This window comes from Hippocampus bargibanti, linkage group LG10, assembly GCF_051943395.1.
Source record: "Hippocampus bargibanti isolate YZ-2025 linkage group LG10, ASM5194339v1, whole genome shotgun sequence".
Classification (NCBI taxonomy): Eukaryota; Metazoa; Chordata; class Actinopteri; order Syngnathiformes; family Syngnathidae; genus Hippocampus; species Hippocampus bargibanti.
The window spans coordinates 20,209,874-20,235,406 of NC_142743.1; the positions used below are offsets into that span (position 1 = coordinate 20,209,874).

The 25,533-nt window shown below is 41.0% G+C and overlaps 1 protein-coding gene across 1 annotated transcript in view; it reads left to right on the forward strand.

Moving 5' to 3' along the window:
- apbb2b (amyloid beta precursor protein binding family B member 2b) overlaps positions 1 to 25,533 on the forward strand; it is a 35,433-nt gene that overhangs the window by 6,833 nt on the left and 3,067 nt on the right. The window contains exons 2-13 of the mRNA XM_089005307.1: positions 4,737 to 4,840; positions 8,688 to 9,675; positions 14,702 to 14,949; positions 16,842 to 16,967; positions 17,825 to 17,896; positions 18,510 to 18,560; positions 19,378 to 19,463; positions 19,757 to 19,817; positions 21,200 to 21,346; positions 21,755 to 21,882; positions 23,903 to 24,017; positions 24,944 to 25,031. Coding sequence (XP_088861433.1) covers positions 4,802 to 4,840; positions 8,688 to 9,675; positions 14,702 to 14,949; positions 16,842 to 16,967; positions 17,825 to 17,896; positions 18,510 to 18,560; positions 19,378 to 19,463; positions 19,757 to 19,817; positions 21,200 to 21,346; positions 21,755 to 21,882; positions 23,903 to 24,017; positions 24,944 to 25,031 — 2,149 coding nt within the window. The 5' untranslated portion in view covers positions 4,737 to 4,801. The remainder of the gene's footprint in view (positions 1 to 4,736; positions 4,841 to 8,687; positions 9,676 to 14,701; positions 14,950 to 16,841; positions 16,968 to 17,824; positions 17,897 to 18,509; positions 18,561 to 19,377; positions 19,464 to 19,756; positions 19,818 to 21,199; positions 21,347 to 21,754; positions 21,883 to 23,902; positions 24,018 to 24,943; positions 25,032 to 25,533) is intronic.

Sequence of the window (25,533 nt, forward strand, 5' to 3'; positions counted from 1 at the left end):
CACAAAGTAGATATAAAAACAATATTCATCTCTAATTTGGAAACATACGTCTAAGAATGTACGTATATGAATGTGTGACTTGAAGATATTCAGATTCTTCTGGCTTTTTATTTCCCATCTGTTTTGAATGTTGGGTTTCATAAAATGTTCAAATTTAAACATGCTCTAGTTGGAGTTCTTTGTTACAGATTTTTTTTAGCTTGACGTCAATGTGTTTGTGGCATAATTTTTGCCCCAGCTTCCTTGACTCCCCCACCCCTTGGAAAGAGGTTTTTTTTTTAATAAAGTGTGAAGGAAGCATGTGAAAGCTTTTGCGGGACAGGGTTGGTGTATGAGAACCAATCGTGGTGTTAGAGTACACCCTAATCCACGGGTGGGGAACCTATGGATCGCGAGCCATATTTGGCTCTTTTGATGATTGCATCTGGCTCGCCGATAAAACTAAAAACATATTCTCGCTTTTTCACTGTTCATTCCCTGTTTGGGCTGCAGTTGGCGGAAAGCGCAAGTTTGATTGGATGATACTGACCTAGGTTGGCGAAAAGCACAATTTTGATAGGATGATACTGGCCGTTCATGCTGAAACAGGTAAACGCCCCTTTTAAATAAACCTGACGAGTATCGTACACTTCAGGTTCAATGGACCAAAGCATTCGCCTTTGTAGAGAAAAAATGTTCTGATTCTAATTTGCAATGTAACAGTTGCATATCGGTGGCACTTTGACAAGCCCCATGCATTGATATGGTCTTGCACTGCAGGCTCATTTCAATGTTCACAACTGGTCAAGTTCACGACTAATTTCCTGGCCTGTATGTATGTTACACAATTATTTTCATGCCCCAGGGTCATGACCTACCAAAAAGGCATGCCTAAGATTCTTTGGCACGCCCTGAAAATTCCTGCTTTTCTTTTTCTTTGTGGTCATTTTTTCAACAGCCTTCCCGCCCACTGAGAAACCGCACCAGTGGAAGCATAATGTATTGTATATAGTGCGCACATGCACACACGCATACACACAATGGTACATTCAGGCAAACAAAGTTCTGGAGTGTTCATTTGAAGGTTGATTATACAAATTATTTTGGTGTTTCTTTCACACTCGGTGCAGCACAATGTGAAGTCAAAGCTACAATCTGAATGTGTGTGTGTGTGTTCATGTATATGGCGGAGCTGCAGTCACAAAAAATTACTTGTTTCGGGTTGAGTCCGAATCATAGTGTAAATTAAAGTCTGTAAGGAATCTACAGGTGTGAGTCACTGTCAAATACTGTATGATTATGTAGAGTTGGCAGTAATACAAGCAAACAAGGCTGTCATCACAAATGTGCGGAGCGTGTCTTCACCAAAGTGTACATTCTTCTCTTTTCACCTCTTCTGGAATCTGCTTGATTCATATATCACATAAGGAAATAATCGCTACAAGGTTGTGTTCATCTTGGCATCCTTCCTCCATTTTGGAGAGGATGTGGCATCCATCTAAATGGAGAGGACCCGGCCTTCGCTTCAGCCAATAAATACAAAGCCAAGAGTGAACTGGGAAGATTGCCTGCTGTTGTGTAACTGCCTTTACTCGTTAACATCCAAACTAAAAAACAACCCGCTGCATTTTTGGGGACGCTGCGTGCTTTGCCTGCACGCAGAAATGTGTCAGGTTGGACATTTAGATTCTGTCCTGCTTCCTACCCAGATTTGCTTTCTTGTCCATCTCTTTGGTGGCAGATGGGTTTTGTCAAAGTGTGTGTGTGTGTGTGTGGGGGGGGGGGTGGTATTGGGGGCAGCAGTGAGACAGTAAATTAGAGCTGTTGAGAGAAATGGGTGGTTTTATGGGAGTTTACAGACCTTCGTTCGCAATTTTGTTGTGGGCAAAAAGTTTGAGTTTATCTGTTGGGAGCGCGAGAACTGGAATAACAAGAAACCTTGAGAAGGACGGGCGGGAAGAAAGGAATGAAGGAAAGGAAGAGGGGAGGGAGGGTGGAAGGAAGGATGGAATGAAAGAGAGGAAGGAAGGATGGCAATCCACAAGCTCTTTGGATCTAAAAACTGCTTTCACTTTCTGCTAAATATTGGTGCTTACGCTCTGCACACATGAAAATGGGGAGGTGGCTTGCTCGTGTTGCAGCTGTTGCCTTCATTCATGCGTAAACTGAACCCCCACCCGCAATTTACTTGCGACATTTGCACACGCACAAACAACAGCAGACACTTGCAGGCCAGCCCAATGGGTCAAGAGTCAGTCTTTGCTATGACACAATCTGGATCTGATTACCATCCCTCCCCCATGTGGTTGCATGAACCATTGCCTGCACATTTCACGATTTGGATGTCTTTTTGCATGTGTGCGTGCATGCGTGTGTTTACGCGTCACCCTTATATTTGCTACACTTGTTTGTGTTTGAGTGCCAGCGGTTGTAGGCCCACAGTGGGGCCCTGTAATTACATCAAGACCCTCTTTATCCACAGCACGGCCTACTAAAAAGCAAAATCAAAGTTACAGTTTTAGAGCATAAATGTTGATTTGCTGATGCGCCACGCACAGTTGTGGAAACTTCTTTTAGGATTTTTAATTTGGGCCTGTTTTTAAAAGCTGCAGACATGATGTGGAAAATATAGAGGAATCTGTTAGTCTAATTTAAAACAGAATCTGTTAGTGTTTAGTTGGTTTCACTTCACCTCCCAGCACTCTGGATTTGGACTTTCACCACAAAGTGCAAACGTTCAGCCTTAAATTTAAAGTGTTTGCTCTCATTGGTTGAACTTGAGTGTTGGTTGAACTTGAGTTTCTTTGAGATAAAGCAGCAAAAACTCCCAAATAGTCACATAAAGATAACAGTTTAAATATCTGCACGGTACATAGGACTGCCACTTTTGAAACTATAAAATGGTCTGCTGAAGATATTGGCATACCTCCTGAATCAGTCCATTGTTATTAGCATGAAATACGTCACGCAGGATTTAGTAAAGCATTTCATCGCTCTTTGAAGACATTTGAAGCACCTCATTGTCCTCATGAACCAGACAGTATATAACGATGCGTGGTAGCTTATTTTGTCATGTTTACTGTTCAGAAGGTTGTTAATTGATCAAACCAAAGTCACTCTGCATGCTTGGTCCAAATGTGGGCGGCACTGAGCTGCAGTGAAAAAAATCTGCTATGTGTGTTGCTCGCCTTGCTATGTGGAACTTACAGGAATGCACTGGGGCTTTATTGGCTCGCACGATCATTTTCAATCAAACATTAGCTTCGGACTGCAAAACCTTAACAGTGATCCGCGTTTGATCAGTGCATTATTTGTTTTTCTATTGAAACTAAAATATTCGTTGAGCTTTGGTGTTCTGGCAGATTAATCTTGTTGATAAAAGTCTTCCAAGTGTGCGCTGTTTTGATTCCTCTACTTTTAGGTTCTCGCAACAGGAAGCTCATCACTGCTGCTGTTCATGTTTATTTATATAAAGGGCTGGAGTCTCCCATCAGAGCCTTAACCTTGGGTTAGGAGTAATAAATGCATAGAAATGTTTAATACTGATTGTAGTTCAGACTTCCCCTATAAAACATACTGTACTTGTATGTTCTCATATGCTTATGGTATGCAGACCTGCTGTAGCAGGATCCAAATGACCACACGCGCCTTGTAATTTTAGTCCCAGAAAGCACTTTTGGTTTCAAAGATAATATTTCAATGATGTTTCCCTTGCACACTAACACTCAATGGCTTTTGCTACAGCTGTGCACTCTCTGGATTTCCAACTCAAGAGTCTGTTTCCTTAGGTTGGTTGATGATGATATTTTAAGAATGAACTAAACTCTGTTATTATGCAACAAAGATTTTTACCAAGTGAATGCATCGAAGAACAAAAGGTGTTTTGGCTCTGTTAGCGTGCATGCTGAGACCCTGCATTTATTTTATTTTTTTTCATTTGGAATACATTTCCATTTCCGACCGCTTAATCTTCACGAGGGTTGCAGGGAGTGCTGGAGCCTATCCAAGCCGTGTTTGGGCACTAGGCTTGGGGACACCCTGTATTGCTTGCCAGCCATTCACAGAGCACACAAAGACAAACAACCATTCACTATCACACTCTGGGACAAACTGTAAAGTCGTCATGCTAACCACTCGACTACCGGGCCTCTTGGAGTTCATTTTATACAGTAAATAAGTTGGAAAAACATGTAAGCAGTAACTAAAAATTATAAAAGTACACATTAGTAAAAATTTCTATTTCCTGTAATACCACATTACTTTTAGATGGGGTCAAACGTGTTTTTTTTCTGTTACTTTTTATATCAACACAAGCTTCTCATGTGGAGAGTTTTACAGCCCACTCAAACAGTACACTGGTGTTGCTAGAAATGTGCTTAAGTGTAGTCTGTACTAATAGTGCAGACTACACTTAAGTGCACTGTGCTGTGTTGATGGTTAGGAATCCTTGCGGTGGTCGTGAAAGGGTCTGAGTTCACAATCCTCTCATGACATCAACTTTATGATAGTTCCAATTAGTGAAGGGTCGGCGGCAAAGAAAGACACACTGAGCTTTAAACATAAACGAGTCTTGTTTTTCCCTCACACGACCGCACACAAACACACGCATAATAATCACGGCTGTGAATAATTAATGTGTCTTTATTCCACCCTCCGGTGTCTTGCAGTCCTCTCTGACTCTTCGTTTTTGGTCTCCTTCTTCCTCCCTCTTTCTCGCTGGCTCATAAATCCCATTTTTATGTTTGTCCCTCCCTCAGGACTCCACTGCCTTGCTTAGGTCGTCGTGATTGGATGAAGAGAGAAACGCTGACTACCGGCATGGATGTGCTCCATCTATATTTTGCATAATGCTCGGGCACTGGTAAGTACAGCAAATGTTGGAATGTTTTTTATGTACGGTTTATCAACCATTTACTTGGGAACCATCACTGAAAATAATTACATCTTAAATATATGTCAACAGACAATTGGGGGACATTGGGCTACTTCCTCTGTCCAACAGCCTCAATGAATAAGCAAATAAAGGAGACATAGGAACAAAAAAGAGTCTATGCTGTATTGTCCGGTGTATAAGGTGCACCATAGTATAAGGCACACCCCCAATGAATAGTGTATTTTCAAACTTTTTCCATACATAAGGCGCACCAGACTATAAGGCACACATTGAATGAAGGACAGGTTTTCCAAATATATAAAAATAGATAATCTTTTTCCAAATATAAGACACACCACATTTTAAGGTGCTACAGTAAAGGCTGGGGGCACACATTACAACTTCTACAGAGGGAAATTGAGTCGTAGCTGCTGACAGTAGTTGCGGGATCCATTGTGGCTCAATATTACTATACAGGGTCATCTTTAAAAGAAAATCAAGGCTTTTGGGTTTGCCTTATACACTGGAAAATATGGTATTTATTTTATGACTCATGCTGATTAGATGTAAACAAGATGTGTTGAGATTATTATTAAGGCGCACACAGAAGCTTTAATTTTCTTCAAAAGATGACGCTGCGCCTTTTGCGCCGGTGAGCCTTATATGTGAAGTAATATTGAGCCACAAAAGGTCTCACAACTACTGTCAGCAGTCACGACTCCATTTCCCCCGGTAGAAGAAGTAGTCCATGCTGGGATATATAACATTTGGGGGGTTTTGGAAACCAACCATGTATTGGTATGTAAGTGTGCGGTCCACATGTCTGCATGTGTTGGGATTCAGAGCAGTATTACAACCAATCTTTTGCTCCCTAAGTCATGTGCTACCTCCTTCCCTAATCAACATAGGGCAAATGGTAACTAGCAATGACAAATGAACGAATGTTACACAACATGTCCACAAATGCACATTTACGGCTATCAAATTGTATTGACCAAAGTGGCTCAAATGACCAACACACCACACAAAGTTAGGAATGTCCCCAGTCTTTAAGGACAATCTATGGCCTAGACTAGAGGAAACAAATAAAACGATTCCTTACTTTTTGGTAAATACAGTACCACCCTATATGTTTATCCTGCAATACAATGCACGGTTTTGCTTTATTATAATTGGTAGGTAGAAACGTGGCCTACGGTCATGCATCAGAATTTTTAATGTACGTAATATGCTGAATAGTGATGTAAAGAGGTCACCTTGGATTGATTGGTACTTTATCCTCTACATTTTAAAATGTGGTATTAAGAGCAGCTGTGCCTACTCCGTCAGAACCTTCTGTCGCTGAGGTTTTGCACTGATGAATTTGGTCCCTGAGGGGTCCCCGAGACTTGACATTTTTCACATTCTTCTGATCATTCCACTTTGTTTTTGTTTTTTTTTTCTTTTCCCCCCTCGGTGGTGTTCGTATGTGCAGCTGAGTGTGCTGAACCCTAAACCGTGACCAGCGCATGCTCTATGACTGACCTCCTGTCAGGTACAAAAGATGGACGTACACCGGCACACATGGTTTCATGCATGCTGTGTTTGTGTTAGGGATTTAAATAAAATGAGGACCTCCGGGATTGCACTCCCACTGCTCACTGTTTGAGTATACAGATAATCACTCGGGTCTCAAGTGCAGGGTTACATCCACAGTTACTTATACAAAAGGAGTCTATATCCCGATGGACATTTAAACTTTAGGGTTCAGCGCTATTTTCCATTTAATCTTGAGCAAATAAATCTCAAACGTTGCAATTCAGTGCGAAACGCCACATCAAATGAAACATTGACTTCTCAGCTGCTATAATTATTCCCGACACATAGATGCAAATGGATAGATGCATTATTGCATCTGAATGTCATCGGAGTGTGTCAGAAAGGTTCCAAGACTGAAGTCACAAGAGATATGATTTCGGCAGGACCACTCGTGGCTGCTTCATTATGATAACAAGCCTTTTTTATAACGCACCAAGCATCGATCAGTTCCTGGCCGAGAAGACTTGCCATGTCCATACTTGTCGGACATGGCTCTATGTTAGATGTAGATATAGATCTTTCCTAACCTCAAGGAAGTCATCAGGATGACATCAACTTGGGTGTGTTGATGGAACTGTGAAGGATCCCATAAGAATCCTTCCAGAAGTGCTTCAAGGTGTTGCAGAGTAAGCCTGGAAAGTGTATTGACTCATTCAATTCCATTCCCGAATTTATTCGGGAATTGAAAAGCATGACGTGGAGCGCCATTCCCGAATGTGTTCGGGTTTTGTTTTTTCTTGCCGGGGTGGCAGTGCCGATAAAGCGCTGGTCAGACCTCTGGCAATGTTTTTCCCTCCCACAAGGGGGCAGCATTTGCCTTTTGTACAGCCACCCCCATTTCAAACTCGGATAACTCCAGACCCATATGACTTGGGAATTAACTCTTTTTTACTGATGAAATAATAATACATTTTATTTCAAGCGCCTTTCAAAGCTCTCAAGGACACTTTACAGTCACAGACAAGCATCGATACAAGAATAAATAAAATACAATTATACATGAAATACAAAGAAAGACGAGAGTCTAAGGTTTCTTACACTGCATTGAATGTTTATGTAGTCCTAAAACTCAATATTCTGTGGGTCTTGAAATTTGAGTGAAAATGACAAAAATTCCGGCACTGGAGTGGACACATTTTTGCACATAGTCTGGAATGACTTAAACACCAGGGGGATTCTTTACAAGGGGAAAATCTTTAGTCTATAGTTTATGTTTAAAATATAGCCTGTGCGATTCGAGTCTTGGAAAATTTCTGACACCCCTCGTGTTTCAATGTTACAGTCCTTTATCTGGAAAATCTTGCCTGATGTCTGCTTTACTTTGGAGTTCCTAGAGAAAAAATACACTTTTGTCGTGCATTACTCCCCATACTGCTTATTTTGTCGCAGTCTCAACAATTTATGGGTTTTAAAACAACTACTGGTGCACATTACTCGTCCCAGCAGGTTTACGAACTTGGCGACCCCTTAAACTTGATCAGTAACACAGAGTGCAAGACATTTCGACACTATTCCCCACAGTATCAGGGGGATTTATTACTTCTGCCAACGAGATTATGTTTCCATTCGTTTTATTTATTAGTGTGCAATTTCTTGCCTGGAGTTTTTGATCAACAAACAAAGATCAACATGGATTGTTTTAATGAATAGATAATCTCCCAGTTATAAGAAGACTTTGTATACTGAGATGTGGTTTGGATGAAATTGAAAGGGTCTTTCACACGGACACTGGTACTGAACTTTTTTCCCCTCCCAGTTGTTTTTAGACTTTTTTATAATCCCAGGGGATTAGGAAAGACAATTTGCACTCTATTTGATATTTATTTGCTTTGCATAACATACAGGAGTTGAGGTTTGTATTCAGCATCCGGGAGAAGTCAAGAGTTGAAGAAATTTCCCACCAATCCTTCCTGAACTTTACCCCTGAAATGATGGAAAGGAAAATACCCCAAATACAAATGACCATTAAAAAGAACAGAAATCTTGATTTGAAAAGTTACTTAATTTATCTCAAGATTCATTGACAAACCAAAATTCAGTTTGAGTAGCACCTAATGAGACTTCAATTGCAATTTAATTCGGATACCCCCATTATCTTCTGATGCCTTTGCGTCATAGTACTAATTGGATCCGAATGGATAAAATGAAGGTAAATCTGCATCCACATTCTATGGAAAAGTATAATTTCAAGCAAATGTTTCAGCCATGACAGCGGTTTCTTTGAGTCCATTCACTTTTGGCGTCGTTTCTCTTTCAGTGGTTCGATCTGACTGCCATGATGATGTCAGTAGACGTGACCAATCGCAATTGCCCCTCAGTCAAACCTCCAACTTCACTCAGCCTGCGCTCCTCCCACAACCAGCTCCTCAGCAGTGATGTCATCACACAAGGCTCATCCACACCACCCAAGTGTCGCAAAAAATATGCGCTCACAAATATCCAGACTGCCATGGGCCTTGGCGAGGCGGTGCCACCTTCATCATCACCTTCGTCATCACCTTCGCAACTTGTAACCCCAAATAATCCCAAAGTGGCCAAGAACGGAGTCAACCAACTCCGTAAAGCCGGACAGGATCACAATAAAAATACTACAGACCTCAATGTAACCGACCTTGATGGCAATTCAGAGTTCCTGACGGAGGATTTGAGTGTCAAGACATCCGAGGAGCCTGAAGGTCACGTGGAGGATTTTCCAGAGCTGCACTCTGACCCAGAGTGCGAACAAAAGTCAGAATCAGAGAGCAGCTGCAAGGTCAACACGGCAGTCGATCTCAAACTCAACGGGAACTCGGAAGAGATTGTTTGTGACTTCAACATTCAGTCGGAGCAAAGTGACAACATCAACACCCTTATGGAGAAGGAACTAGAGTCACAGATGAAAGCTGAGGATGAAGAGGTAGCGGCGGAGCATCAAGATGATGAGAAGAAAACGGCAATTTTGAGCAAGAGCGAGTCTCCCTTGAATACTTCGCCCACATTGGAGATCATCTCAGACCTCCACTCTAAGGACTCTCCCGTGCCCCCTCCACCCTTCCCACCCAGACAGGCCAGTCCAGAGGATGCACCCCTACTCTCGGTGGCTTCCTGCTCCTCCTCTTCCTCGTCGTCTCCAGAGACTAAAAAAGACAGAAGGACCGGCGCAAAGACGGACTGCGCTCTGAATCGTATCCAGAATTTGAACCCCAGCGATGAAGAGTTGAGTTGGACCACTTTGTCTCAGGAGAGCAACTCCCCTGAGGTGACAGGTAAATACATCTTTTATTGTAATCTTCTGTCTTTGGAGGTTTGCGTTGGTTTAACGATCCCTGTGTCGTTCATCCATTTATGTGGACTATATGTGTGCACATATGCCCAATTTTGGACATTGCTGAAACAGAATAATAAAAACTCCAGTCTGCAGGAAATCCCCCACGATCCCTCTGGGACAAGAACATTTTTACATCGCCTCATGGGTGGTTATCCATTTAGACTATGTACTGTTTCAATCTGCGCCCTGCTCCTCGTGCATGTCTGCATGCAGACCAGGCAGTAGTTAAATTTGGAACAAGATTAATCTCTCGTTGCCTTTTTTCTAAATTCCCACACATTTTATAGCATATTCCTGAGAGATTTTGATGACAGTGGGGTTAAAATGTTAGCTAAAGAAAATAGATGGTTTGAAAGGGAAATAAAAGAAGCATTTTTTTAACTCAACAAAGCCCTTCACTCAATCGCCATGGTGGTTTAAGGTTTAATTTATACCGTCCTTCCAACAGACTTCTTAGATCGTTACCACGTAGGCTTAGTCATGCTAATGAGGTGATACCAGAGCTAATGGGGTAATCAGAGCCAGGCTTACAACGTTAGAGGTAATCAGACAGTACAAAAGAAGTAATCAGATTAGCTTCAGGGAATAGTCTACTGCTCCCCCAACTTTAGACCTATCAGAGCAGTCTGGCACCAGCACCTCTGTCCATTAGGGATATATATATAGGGCCAGAGTTACCAGCACAACTTTAGTTCGCTGACAAAGCTCTTCAGATGAGAAGCGAAACATCTGACACCTTCAAATAAGTAGAGATGACGGCTGAAGGAACCTTTTCATTGATTCCTCAATGATGTCTTATAATGGATGGATGGATGGATGGTAAATATGAGGTAATATGTGTCAAGTTAGTTGATGGAATTGAGAGCAATGGAGAAAATGTATTCTACCCTTCAAAATTCACCATTCAAAATTCCTGATTGTTTTCGAAAGAATATACAGTGAGACCTCAACTTACAAACACCTTATCTTACAAACTTTTCGTCTTACAAATGTCAAATTTATGGAAACCCGGGAACGGATTATTCCCATTTTAATGGTTTCCTATGGGATTTTTTTTTTTTGAGATACACACTTTTCGCCTTACACACTCTGTCTGGGAACCAATTAAGTTCGTAAGTTGAGGTCTCACTGTATTTCTTGGATTTATCGACATTAAACTCGCAGTTGTACGTACATCCCATCTGGCGATCTGTGAGGCTGAAAAAGCGGTGTTGCTTTCCCAGGTGCGTGTCAGATTCCTCCCGGGATGTTGCGGTTTGAAGGGGCTGTATGACAGCGCTTTTACACTAGGGAGCCAAAACACACAACTACGCAAGCATAAACATGCACACACTTGCACGCACACACACACACACACGCAGTCAAGCTTGGTTTCATCAGGGGGTTTGAAAACATTCAACAACATTGCCAAGGGAATTGAACGTTCGGTTTTACTACCTTCGTAAACCGCGATGACTGAAACAGACAAATTGTAATCCTCCGCTCTTGATTCGCATGAAAGTTGACCTCAGTGTTCCGACGGCAAGCGTGTGAGGTGCAGACTTTTGCAATCAATATTTCATGAGGATGAGTAAGACAGATGCAAATTGAAACATACTGTCAGCTCCATCTTTTGCCATCTCTCTTGTTGGCTTCTCCCCCCTTTCGTCGTGTACTCCCTCCCTCAACTCCCCGGTCCTCGTCACCCCCTCTTTTGTACTACACTCCCCCACCCCCTCCTCGCCATCCTCTCTCCTCTCTGCCTCGTGTTATGTGTATGTTTGACAACAGCTCTAGGTTTTCATGCCGTACAGCTGGCAAACCACAAAATGATGCTGGGGAAAGACTACATGCTTGCCATTGTCATTGTCAATTATGAGGGTAGGTGTGTTTCTCGCTCTCTCTGCGACTGTGGGCTAGTTTGAGCTGTGCATGTGTGTCACTGAGTGAATGGGAGCACAAGTTTTATGACCAAGGCAGTTTTCTGAATGCCTGTCGTGTGTGTGTGTGTGTGTGTGTGTGTGTGTGTGTGTGTGTGTGTGTGTGTGTGTGTGTGTGTGTGTGTGTGTGTGTGTGTGTGTGTGTGTGTGTGTGTGTGTGTGTGTGTGTGTGTGTGTGTGTGTGTGTGTGTATGTGTGTGTGTGTGTGTGTGTGTGTGTGTGTGTGTGTGTGTGTTCTCTCCGTATGTCCTGATCGGATGAATGCAGTTTGTTGTGGCCAACCATAATGTGTGTGTGTGTGTGTGTGTGTGTGTGTGTGTGTGTGTGTGTGTGTGTGTGTGTGTGTGTGTGTGTGTGTGTGTGTGCGCGCGCGTACATTTATATATTTATTTTCTTTCAGTTTTGCAATACAAGCTCTGCCCTCCCCCTTAGACTCAACTCATCACAGAACTGGCTGCATGCTAACTGTAGCAAATGTGGCTAACTGGAATGGAGCTCATATTTGTCTGAGTAACACAGGTGCGTGCTCCTAATTAATCTCAGTGCGGTCATGCTCAGACTTCAAACCCCATGACGACCCACATGGAGGGATGCTGCCTGGGGTTGACGATGCAGCCTTCGAGCCAAGGCTGTTGGAGATTTCTCTCTCTGACATTCTATTTCCTCTGACTCTCTCTTCCTCTCTTATTCTCTCCCTCCTTCCGCCTTTCCCTACTCCTGAGTCCTTATATGCCGAATCCACATCCACTTGTCACCCCATCTCACACTAGTACCCTCTCTGCAGACACTTATACTTTGATTCTCTGACCTATTTTTGCTTTCCATCGGCGAATACCAGAAGCTTCTATTTGTACTCAAGCTCCTTTTCCACAATCCAAATCAGCACATATAGCTTCTTTTGATAGAGAAGAACCGTCAAGAACCGTGTCAAGTCAAGAACTGTGATTTTATGGTTGATAATCACACGTCTGCCTCTCTTAGTATTTGCTCAGTATTCTCTCAGTATAGCATTTGAGTAGATTTGGAGAGGACCTTGATGAACTCATCGCAGGACAGTGAGAAGTGAATACTGGAATATGACAGAGATGTCGGTCATTGGTCATGCCTCATTTTATCGGGAGCTGTTGAGTACTCTTCAGGGTTGTTTGTGGATTTCAAATTACAGTGAAACTCCTCCAATGAATGTTTGCAGCAAGAATGTTTTCACAACAGAGCACTCCACTATCATCTCTCATTTGGAGCATTGGAATATATTCATTCATCATACACATTGGTTTAATGGGGAAAAAACAACAACATAGTGTATGCACATATTTTGTCCTTATTAAGAATGTCTTTTTTTGTACTAAGTCTGGTTAAAAAGTGCATGGTCATAGAATATCCCCTTCCATCATTTACTCTTTTTGACGATTCTATGCTTATAACTTTCAGGGAACAGTTTTTAAATGACCCTTTTTTTGGAGCCGCAATTTTACACAAGAGACCTAGACAGATAAATGGAATGTGTCTTTAAACACACCCAAATTCAATATCTAGAGTGTCAGGAAATGGCGTCGTGCGTGTTCAAGCCTTCGAGTGATTTCTTTGCCTAAACAACACAAACTTAAATCAACATAACAGTTTGTATGCGAGCAAGTGCCTGCATTTCATTTGAGCCCAAGCCTGTTAAGGCCATCACGATGACATATCACCTGCTGTCTTGGACACGGTCCCTCAGGCTGCGTTTCATCAGCTTGGTCAGCACATTAAATTTTCTCTCTCTCCCTCGCTCTCTCTCTGTCTGTCTCTCTCTCTGTCTGTCTCTCTCTCACTCTGTCTCTCTCTGTCTCTTACTCTCTCTCTCTGTCTCTCTCTCTCTCTGTGTTTCTCTCTTTCTTTCTGGCTCTCTCTCTCTCTCTCTCTCTGTTGGGTAACGAACAAAGTTTTGGATGAGTGTGTGTATGTGTATATGATCATGCACTATTGGAATAAAAATAAATAGTACGTGTGTGTGCGTGTGTGTGTGTATGCTTGCGTGTGTGTGTGTCACTGAATTGCCTCGAAGTTTGGTAGCACAATCATGCTATAAACAGCTATGATTGAATAAATGTTCTTTTCTCCTTTCCAACAAAGAGACCTTTTAGTCGAGATGTGAGTGCTAGACGGGTGATTTAGAGTTTGCATTTCACGCTATGTCAGTGTGTATGTTTGTATCATCTTGGTACCTACCTGCTGTATTTCCTCCAAATGTGTCGCTGTCAAATAAATTATATGACCCAGCTGCTCCATGTTGTGTAGACGTGTAGTACTGTTTATGCTAATGAGATGTTTAAATTGCAGCGTAAATCCTCAGCCTGCTCTGACATCTGCAACAAATAAAGAAAACTTTGTTGGCCATCACAAAGAAACCAAACAAAAAATAAAAATAACAGATGTGCCACATTCAAGCTGAGGTTTGCAAAAATGATGTCATTTCCTTTTTGCTTATTTTGGCAGATTTCACAGATGGAAAAAAAATGCTGTATAAGTGAGAGCTTATGAGCGCATAAAGAAACATTTTCAGGCAGCAATCTTCTGTAAAACAAGCTTATGCCTGCTTTCTGCTTTTATTGGAAGCACATAGAAATGACGTCTTGGAAACAGCATTCATGTTCGTTTTTCTGCCATTAAAAGTCTCTGTATGGTTCTTGCTGGCAATACAAACAGTTATTTTTTCCCTCACAAATGTTTGACATAACTTCTAACAACTTAATGCAAAGTCCAAAAAAAAGATGTATACCGAATCGTTGTCTTGCCCATGTTCGACTTATCACAGTCCCTAATGCCCTTTTTTTAGCCATTCAATGCCAGCATAGCTCAAGCGCACTCATACAGTAGCTGCTGTTGGCCACAGCTCCTCATCTAGTCACATGCGCCCCACCAAAATGTTTGAAAAGTCTCTTTCAATAACTTTGAAAATAAAAGATGTGGTCTTTCTCTCCGTCACACAATTTCATCTGTCCACCATTACGCTTATGGACATGTTGTCCCTAATTTCTGTTCGGTAACTTCTTTCCTATTTTTCAGCAGATATATGGAATGAACAGTCATTCCAAACGGACCCGGACCTGCCGCCTGGATGGAAAAAGATCACAGACATGGCGGGTATCTACTACTGGCACATTCCCACGGGCGCTACCCAATGGGACAGACCCGCCGCCCACCTTACACCCAATGGACAGACGAACCCCGACGTACCTGGCGACCAAAAATGCTCGACACCACGGAAACAATCGCTTGGTTCACTCAGTCCCTCCCCCACTCCTGACCAAGAGGTGAGAGAACAGAGAATGCAAACACGCATACCAAGTTAACCTCGTTTTGAACAAACCCCTCATGTAATTATTTGTGCTTTAAATAATTATCAACATCTGGTGTGAGGAAACGTGACAAATGAAGTTTACTGCAAAGTAATCAGGACAGAAAATGGATAGGCCATTGAGGAATATTAAATGGCATGAGGAAAATGATTGTCTCGTAGTTTTAGCTTCTGATCGCTATTCATCAACTATGCAGTGAATTGCAAATTGTTCCTGATTTTCATCAATCTTCCACAGATCAAGTAATAATCTCTTGCTTGATTATTTTTATACATTATGGAGGAGCTTGTGTATTTGACTCGGGAGGTTAGCAGAAATAATGGAGTCTCTGCTTCGTGTATGGTCTTCCGCTGATGAGTGGCCATTAAAAAAGCTCAAGCTTACAAATGACACAGGACCCGTTTAGTACTTGTCATTTGGTGCTTGTCATCTGATTGGTGCTTGTCATCTGATTGTGACGGTGACTTCTGGTGCCACCTATTGTAAATTTTTAAAGAGTTTTTAAGTGCGTTGGTAGTTTGTGGTATAGTTATGGCTACTTCAAACTATTTATACAGACAATTCAAAATGTATTTATTTTTTTCAGGGCTTCAAGTACTTGTGGAGTAGTTCATCCTCTATTTCCCACAAATCGTCGGTCAGATTAGAGGGGCCAACATATTTTAAATGATTCTGTTCCATCCATTTACCCCATAGAAGAAGTACGTAGTACCCGGTTCACGCTGGAATATATGAAAAGTAACCCCAGCCTCTACTGTGGTGCCTTATAATGTGCTATGCCTTATATAAGGAAAACATTTTTAAACATTTCATTCATTGAAAGTGCACTGAAGAGTCCAGTGCGCTTTATATGTGGAAAATGTTTGAGAAGACACCATTCATTAGGGGGCACCTTATAGTCAAATACAAATACATTATAAAATATGACCTTTCTGACAGTGTCAATCAAAAACTGACCACTTTGTTATGGTTGTATTAGATTGTGCAGTTTTACTTAATAATGTGATAAGTGAGTGTTTGCATTTAAAGGACAACCGACGTAAAATCACTTCAAATGACCTCTACTGAGCGTATTTTACAAAGATTCCACAGCATATAGCTACATTTTACGTTTTAAGACTCGTGCTGAATACTCAGGAAGTCTTGTTTTTGTGTTGGTGACGATACCTACCGTGACGTCACAGTAGGTATCGTCACTGACCGAGAAAGCGACACACGATGCATTTTAGGTACTTTGTTTGGTCTGAAAACTTCGTGTTGATCCGTGTTGATGGCGAAATTAGAAGGAAAACACATACATAACGCAATGGTGAATCGTTGTGTGTTGCACCAAAACTACTATACTAGTTGACACAAATCCCCAGTAGACAAATCAGCCCATTTCTAACGGCGCTTAGGCGCCATCTTGTGCATTTTCCGGGACGCTACATTGGAGTCCCTGACAGTTCGGATTGATACGGGAGGACTTCTTTAATGGATTGCAAACATTTATGCTTTCCTCTGAAGAACTATTTGAATCATATTCATAACTGGATGAGCAACAAGAAAGCATCTTCTCCGAATCTGAAGCCATTGTTTTGATTCTCAAGCAAGGCAAGACGTCTTGTTGCATTTTGTTGCATTTCAGCAAACTTTAAGTCATTTTTATTGCTGTTTTGCATTTGACTAAAAATCTCAGCCTGCGTGTTTTGGGTATTTTAGATGCTACAAAACGTTTTTATGACGTCAGATAGGAAACAAAAAATGGTGTCAGTTGTCCTTTAAGACTTCTCAGAAGATATTCGCTGACCTCTCACCACTTTGCTTTTGCTTGTGTTTATCATTTCTTTTTGTATGTGTGTCTGTAGTCATGTCAGGCCGAGGTTTTCTTCAGGGGCTCCACCCGCTCTGGAAGCACCACCTCCGACAGCTCAGTGGAACCTCTCCACGAACATATTCTGCCCACATGCGGATTTGTCAACAGCTGCTATTTCGTAAGTAAACCTGCATGTGCCTTTTTTCTCTGCTTTGGTAAATACAGTCCGTACATGTAGTGAAAATCAGTCTTCATGAACTGATCTATAATTTCATATACCTGACAACAGGAAAACAATCTCACAAGGTAGGCGAGCAATGAAAGCATGGCAGAGAAGACTGTCAATAATCCAGTGGCGTAGTAGAATACAAGAGTCAGACGATCAATCAGTCAGTCATGCCGAATGATGGATGGTCACGGAGATTAATAGAGATTGATAGAGAGCTGGTAGATAAAACATTGACTTAGATGGGATTGACTGAGGTTGGCAGATAGATAGCCACGATCCATCCGAGCACATCCATCTGGTGGAGGTGTCAATGTTTTCTGCCTCGCATTTCAATGCACCTTTCCGCACTACATTAAGCCGCTTCATTTTACGTCGTTTGCATAGAAACCTAATTTTGAAAAGCCATTCAAAGGTTTTTTTACGATCTAGCCATGGCTACGGCTGTTTCAATCAGTATAATTCCACATTTCTGCTCCGTATCTGATGTGCTTGACTAGCGCAGGATGGAGCAGATAAAAAGTTTGACCAAAAAAATTAAGTCTCAGTTGGAACTTCGTATGCTAACATTTGTGTGTGTCCTAGCCGTATCACACAGAGTTCCTGCTTTCTTACTTTATGGTCGGGCAGTGTGGCAGCCGTTGAATCTTTGAAGTTGCAATGTTAAAGTTATTTATTTGTGTATCTAGCTAGCTAGCAACTAGCCGTTTGTTTATTTATTTTTATCCCAAAGCACTCTTACCTTTTTTTTTTTGTTTTGAAACAGTCAAAATAATGCATCTAGTTTGTATGCCTTTTTTTCTGTCTAGCCCCGATCTACATCGCTACAGGGGATATCAGATCAAGAGTGCACCCCTCAGCATCAAGAAAACCAAGACAAGGTGGGAAAGGTTTCTCTTTTGCCCCTTCTTTTAGAATTCACAGGTGTCAAAGTCAAGGCCTCGGGGCCAAATCTGCCCTTCCACATCATTTTAATCGGCCCGCGAAAGCAAATCAAACTTGTGAAATTCCATGAGGCTTGCTAAAGTCTGAATCAAAATTTCAAATTGTCGTATGTAAACCACAATAGCAGTCATTATTCATGAGTTCACATTCATCAATTTGTTGTGTGCTCTATATGTAATATGTGGAGGGGATTAAACATTCTAATGGTTTCCCCACATTCATAACGGCCCTCGAGAGGATACCGTAACTACAATGTGGCCGAGGCAAAAAAAGACTTTGACACCCTTGTTTTAGATCGTCTCAAGTTATCTAAATTCCTGCTGATTGTCATGTATTTTGATATTTTACTAATTCTACATGGAACGATGGATGTTCAATAGGAGCAAGGAACATTCTTTTTTTTCCTGGAGTTGCTCCTCATTGTAACAAACACCAGTGTGCAGTGAGCAAGTTAGTTAACAGCTTTGTTCTGTTTCTCTCTCCTTGACTCCCCCTCCCAACCTTTACCCTCAACTATATATGCACTTGTGTTTTAAACGCCATTTGTAGAAACACATGTGGGGCGATTTTGGCGGAAAGATTGATAGTGAGGTGTGGAAGGCAAGTATCATGCGTTTATCGAGCCTTATCGCCACATCAATCTGTGATTGTGTGGATTAATTATCATTAGATGCTCCCCATTAACTGCCTGGACAGCATGTGCGAGCTGCAGCTCTAACGTCAAACCAGCCAAGCGCAGTATTTGTCATATGCTTGATGAGCAGAAACCTCTCGCCACTGCAGCACCACACTTCACTTGTCTTTCTTGTCTGTTTACTCAACCTTCTTCCTGCTGCATATAAATGAATGTGTTTGCACATATGACACAAACTGCATTTGCTTGATGTCTGAGCATTTCCTGCTACACAAAAGTGCATCAATGACATCCCTCCATCCTGCCAGAGCTCTCTGCTATGCACTTTGGATGCATGTTGGTATCGAATGTTTCATGGTTTGTGACAAATGTTTGTCCTTTTAGCCCTTCTTCCACAAGCACGCTGTGGTCTTTTACATATTATGTACGATGTTTACATCACATTGCATTATGGCTTATTTAAAATAGGTGTTGGGGTTGAACTACCCGACGCACCGTCATCAGCAATCCGCATTGTCAGTTTTGAGCTTGAAGTTGATTTATCGACTACCTGGGTCAGTGGATCAAAATCATTAAATGTAAAAATGACATCAGGAGCAGAATCCTTTGCACATTATGGTCTTCTATCCTCCAAAATAACAAAATCACCTGTTTACACTGTCAGTGGTGCAGCCCCAATCCTCAATGGCCTCCCACAACAGAGACAAGGACACTTTACAGTCACATGTTACATGTGTTTCGGTTGTTGTCCTATATTCTGACTCGAATGTTTCTGCACACCAGGACTTGCAGGCGGCCACGGTGAACCCTGACCCCAGCCTCAAGGAGTTTGAGGGAGCAACGCTTCGCTATGCATCACTAAAGTTGCGGTGAAACCACATCAGCTTTGCCAAACCATCATGGTTTTAAATTTTGTTCTTAATTAGACAAGGCTGCTCCTGCATCTGGTTAGTTTCTCCTATCTGGTGTTTAATTACCGTTAAATAACTTCCGATGAAGCAGGAAATTTACTCTTCCAGACAGGAAATGGATGTCTGTTAGTGTAATGACTGTTCTGGTAAATTTGTGTTCAGGGGAGCTAATGATCGCCACAGCAACACTCCATTGCTAATCGTATAACGGCATCACACCATTGCATCGCTTCTTTTCGTGTTCCTTCCAGGAACCGTCCGGCAGTTGAAGAAGACGATTCGAGCAGCGGCCACAGTGATCCACAGTCCAAGGTAAAGACTTTGTTTACCAAACTGAGCCTTTGAAGATGTGTTTGATAGCCTCGCCTAGTGGTAAGAATGAGCATTCGCGCCACTTGCTTCCTGTCTGTATTTATTTGCTCTGTTTAACAACCTATTCAAGACGTAATCCACCTCTAAATACCACCACTATCACTTTGACACTAAAAAAGAGACAAAAATACAACCCAACAACACAGAACTGTATATCATCTGCAGGAATTTCGAATGAATACGTACAAAACACGTTTGTATAAAAATATATCATAGATGGTGATTATAATTATTAAATGTGCACATAACGTTATAGGAAGTCAGGGCAGACCGATTCGAAGGATTTTATTCCAAGAAGAGTATTATCAGGATTAGAAAACGGTTTTATTTGCACATCTCTTGCTCTTGTTTGCCTGAGGTGCTAACTGAGCTGGAAGGTAAACAGCGCCCTCTGCCGGATATGCTGTTGCACTGCCTTCCCGGCACCAAATGCAGAGTCACCATGCAGTCATTTTCAGCCACCATTATACGTGTTTGTCAATTTTTTTAAGACAGTCTCGGACTCGTTTTAGTGATTTACCAGACAAATTGTTTTCTTTTGCATAGTTTTGAGTGTCTGTACAGCCGATGTAACTGCACTGAATGTTTGAGTAACGAGTGGGACAGACACTCAATGGGCCCACTCACCCAAACATTGAAAATGTGGAGCGCACTTTGTGTTCTATAAATAAAATACATTGCTCTACTTTATAAACCGGGTCAACCATGGTACACTTTGCAAAAGCTCACATGGTACACATCCGTTGTTTGCCTTTTTATCATGTAGCTCTCCTATCTGCAGAGATGGATATTGGATATTGGATATTGGATTGGATATTGGATATGCCTTTATTAGTCTCACAGTGGAGAAATTTACATTTCACAGCAGCAAAGTGATGAAAGGAATGAAAGTAGAAAAACGAAATACATGAGCTACTGGAAATGAGACTACTGGAGATGGTTGCACTATATAGTTTTTAACTGTTAATTGCTCGAAATAGTCCAGAGAAATGATATGAATTTGCAAAATGATCATCTCTCTTGTTTGGGATTGTGTAAATAAACGTTGGGAGTGTTATGATCCTGTATGAAAATACCTAGTGTAATTGATGGCGTTGTAATGAAGCTAACGTGTCATGTTCAACTCAAGTCAAAACAAATAGTCTGAGTAATACATATTTTTGGTGGAAAACAATTGATTAATGAATCTGAGTTTTTAGTACTTTTTTATTACTATGAATAATGAATGAATTAGTTGACTTTTTGATGTAATCAGGTGCTCTTTCGATGTCTCTGGCCAAGTGACTTCAATGCTTGTGCTTTTTCTTGCTTGTGTGCCTCAGTGCTTTGCAGTGCGCTCTCTGGGATGGGTGGAGATGGCCGAAGAGGACTTGGCACCCGGCAAGAGCAGCGTGGCTGTGAACAACTGCATACGGCAACTCTCCTACTCTAAAAACGACATCCGAGACACAGTTGGCATCTGGGGCGAGGTGAAGGGAGCGGTTGGTTGTTTTGTGACAGTTTTAGATTCACATTGAGAGTAAAAATGAGGTGATGACAAATAGGAGTAATATTGCAAAGCTTTCTTATTGTTTGGGGTGGTTGCACTTTATTTAAAAAGACACCATTAATTTCACCATTAATTTCCATGTAAACTACAGTATTGGAATGCACGGTCGTTTCCCCCATAGGAAGTGCTAGTTGTTTCTGTTCCATTTTGAAGTACGTCGATGGGAACATTTGTCCTTTCATCTGTGTCCATTTCATTCATCCAACATGACGGATTGAGTATAAAGAGGCATTCCGCAAAACCTCCAGATACTGTAGCTGTCACCGTTTGCGAACGTTGATACTGCATGCAGAGTTAACGTTGTGTTCGTTTGTGTCCATTTGTATAGGGGAAGGACATGTACCTGTTGCTGCAGAATAATATGTTGAACCTGGTTGACCCGATGGACCGCAGTGTCCTTCACTCTCAGCCAATCGCCAGCATCCGCGTCTGGGGCGTTGGTCGGGATAATGGCAGGTAGGTTACCGTGACAACCTAGGGGCATAGTTTTTTTTTCTTTGTTTCTTGTTCACCACAAAACACATCACAGCAAGACACAGGAGCAAGATAATCCAGTAGAGGGTGCTGTGTCCCACACAATGGTTTGCTTGGAGACAATTTTTTTTGGGGGGGGCTCTTGGTTTAGCTTGCTTGACCTGAGTTGTCATGGTAACAGAGGCGAGGCTTCCCACCCCACCTCCCCAACGCCAAGTAGTTTCAAGCACATTGACAAGTGTCATTATGTATTTGGTGGAAATATCTATCCACTGTGTTTTTGATGAAATAATGGCTGGCCTTTTATTAAAACAATGTGGACCCATTTTGAATTGTAATAAAGAAAAAAAGTCTCCTACAAAAAGTATTTTGAATTCTAAAAAAGAAAAGTCTCCTTCAAAAACTGGTAAATCAATCCTGGTATACTATATCAAAGTGGGTTTAAATAAAGTGTCATTTTAACTACAATATGGATATAGAGCTGCATTCTAAAGCAATATTGCATATTCCAAGTCAAACTGTCATTGGAAGCAACTATTTTCCGACTTTGATTCAATTATTTAATTGCCATTCAGATGTGTTTTTTGACCCGGATCTCATCAGTTTATTTTGCCATTAAATTGGCCTCATCTTTGATCCTACAGTACGTTTTTGGTTTTCAGGGTCTGAAGGCAATTTTATCCACATGCTGGTTTTCCCATGATAGATGTTATTTGTTCCTTCACTGCATTCGAAAGCAGTTTTGAAATATTTGCATTGAAAAAGCATGCCCGTTTGATTAGTCAACACAGCATTGTACCATCACAATTGGGAATCGAAAAACTTCTACTTCTACTAACCTCTGCACTTTCCTTCCTGGCTTCCGTGGCTCCAGAGAGAGGTAAACATATCCCTCTCCTCTTCTTTTGCATCTCGTCATCTCCCTCATTTCTTATTGTTTCATTTCCTGTTTATCTTCTTTTTTTTCTACCCTCATCCAAGCGAACGTGCATGAAATGAACACATTGTAGACATTTTTCTGTCTACCAACATGTTTTTACAGTTTATGCACACACACTAAGGAAGAAATGAGAAAATCATTCCAGAGAACCCAGATTATTTTTGCTTTTTTTAATGGCTCCCAGGAGGTTGTCGAATGTACCGTTCTTGCTTATATGCATCCGCACGTTTGTGTATTTCTTCTCTGTGGCAATCCAATTCTTGTGCCTTCCTTCCTGTTATGATTTCCCTCTTTTCATTACCGCCACCTGCTGTCACTCAATTCATCTCACTCTCACGTTGCGTTATCAATCTCATGGTTCTGTCTACTGGGCCATATTGTGTATGTATGAGTTAATGTAATTTTCAGAACTGAAAAAAAGTCAGCTCATCTGTCTCGAAGTGACGTCAGTCTGACCACAAGTCCCACATGTAGTTGTAACAAATTAATTCCTTCATACATTTGGTAAACATTTTTTGATTCTTTGTGTATATGCATTACTTTTATGAAGTCATACTTTCATTTAGATTTTATAGGGCAGAGTTCTAACTGTGGGGTTACTTAAAATAATGCGTAACATACTGAAATCAATTAATACATTTTAGCAATAAAACCTCAATTTTAATGAACGCTTTGACCGACGACGCAATTGTATTTTAGTGGTCATTATTTTGATATTTGAGATCGAAAAAAAAGTTGGGGAGCTGCTAAACTAGAACATGCCCTCTGTTCGATCAGTTAAGATCCACGATTGCGACAAATTTAAAATCTCGTAAGTCATAATAATAATAATAATAATAATAATAATAATAAATTTTATTTATAAGCGCCTTTCAAAGCTCTCAAGGACACTTTACAATCACAAAACAGGGACAGAAATAAAATCACAGGTAAAATTATAAAAAGAACAAGAGACTATGCATTATGTCAATTATGAATGCTTCCCTTCAGGTGTACATTTTATTAAAATCTCGTAAGTCTTCCACAAATATATATATTTTTGGATTTTTCTGTTCCTCACAGGGATTTTGCATACGTGGCACGGGATAAAAATACAAGGATCCTAAAATGCCACGTTTTCCGCTGTGACACGCCGGCCAAAGCCATTGCCACCAGCCTCCATGAGATCTGCTCCCGGGTAAGACTTGTCACATGCATTTCAACAACGAGTTGCATTGTTATTTGATGGATGGCTATAGCATGTTATATTGGAATGTGAAGGGAAACCCTTTTTCATTATATTTTCAATCTTTAAATTGGTCAACATACTATAACCTTTCATAATATAGTACTTATATACATATACTGTTCAAAACATTACCTGTATTTATGTAGCAATTTATACATTATGCTAGTTGTTAGCATCCTTTTAAATGGTGCAAAACATCAGATTTCCTAAAAAAAATGACCCAATAGGATCATAAATGTAAAATATATTTTTTCATGTAACAAATCGATGAATTCATTTTCTACAGAGATTTTCTTCATTAGGGTCACATGTGAGTTGAAAAAAAATCCCGCTGACATTACGATCACAATCTCATTCACTTTAATTTATGGACTTCAATTAGTCTAAGATTCAAAGGTTTGTGATGTGTGAGGAAGCCAAAAACCAATAAATGTAAAATGTTTTGACTCGTACAATATTTTCTCTAACACGGTCTCTATTTATTTATGTAGTTATGTAGTTATTTATTTTTTTGTTTGTTATTTTTGCCACCCAAGATCACCATTTAACCACTAAAAGGTTACAGTCATTGAGGTCGTGAACCTATATACATTTACTGTGTGTAAAAATAGTATTCACAAAAGCTCCAATCCACACCTATGATGATATTATAATCAAATTCAAATTCCATTTGCACATACATGTGTCTTCCATATTAACGTCAGAGGTTTTCATTCACCTTGACTCCGGAGAAGATCACAAATCTCAAATATAAAGTATAAATTTAAAAAAAATAAGTCTGGCATCTACATTCTTGTTGAGTGCTTTAACATGCTTCTGATTTGCCTTCCTCACTCTTGCTTCCCTCCTGTCATCACTCCATCTCTCAATCTCAGATTATGGCTGAGAGAAAGAATGCCAAAGCGATGGCAGGATGCTCTCTCCAGGACAGGATTCAGGCGGGACTAGACCTGCCCTTACAGGGTTAGTACTTAGTCCCTGTCATAACTCACTCCCTAAATCATTTACAGTGATACCTTAGTTTACAAACGCTTTAGCTCACGAACTTTTCGCTTTAGGGACGTTAAATTCGCGAGAATATAATCTTGGCATACAAACAATTTTTCGGGAAACACACGGAGTGCCACAATGAATGATGTGCCGTTCGCTAACGAGCAGGAAAATGGAAGACAACTTTTTTTCCCCCCTCTATTCCCCACCTCCAGTCTTCGGTTAAAGCCGCACGTGATTGGTCAAGATCCGTGGTAGAAGAGGGGCTACAGAAACACAGAGCTGCACATTAAAATAGATAGGGAGACGACAGAGAGAGTGAGAAAATGGATAGAAAACACAGTGAAATTTGGACTTGTTTCAACTTTATTGAGTTCAAAGACAGAGTGTAGACTGCAAGGTTAAAATATCCCATCAATCAGGCTCGACAAATAACCCGCACAAGCCATCTGTACAATTTGAAGAGTAGACAAGA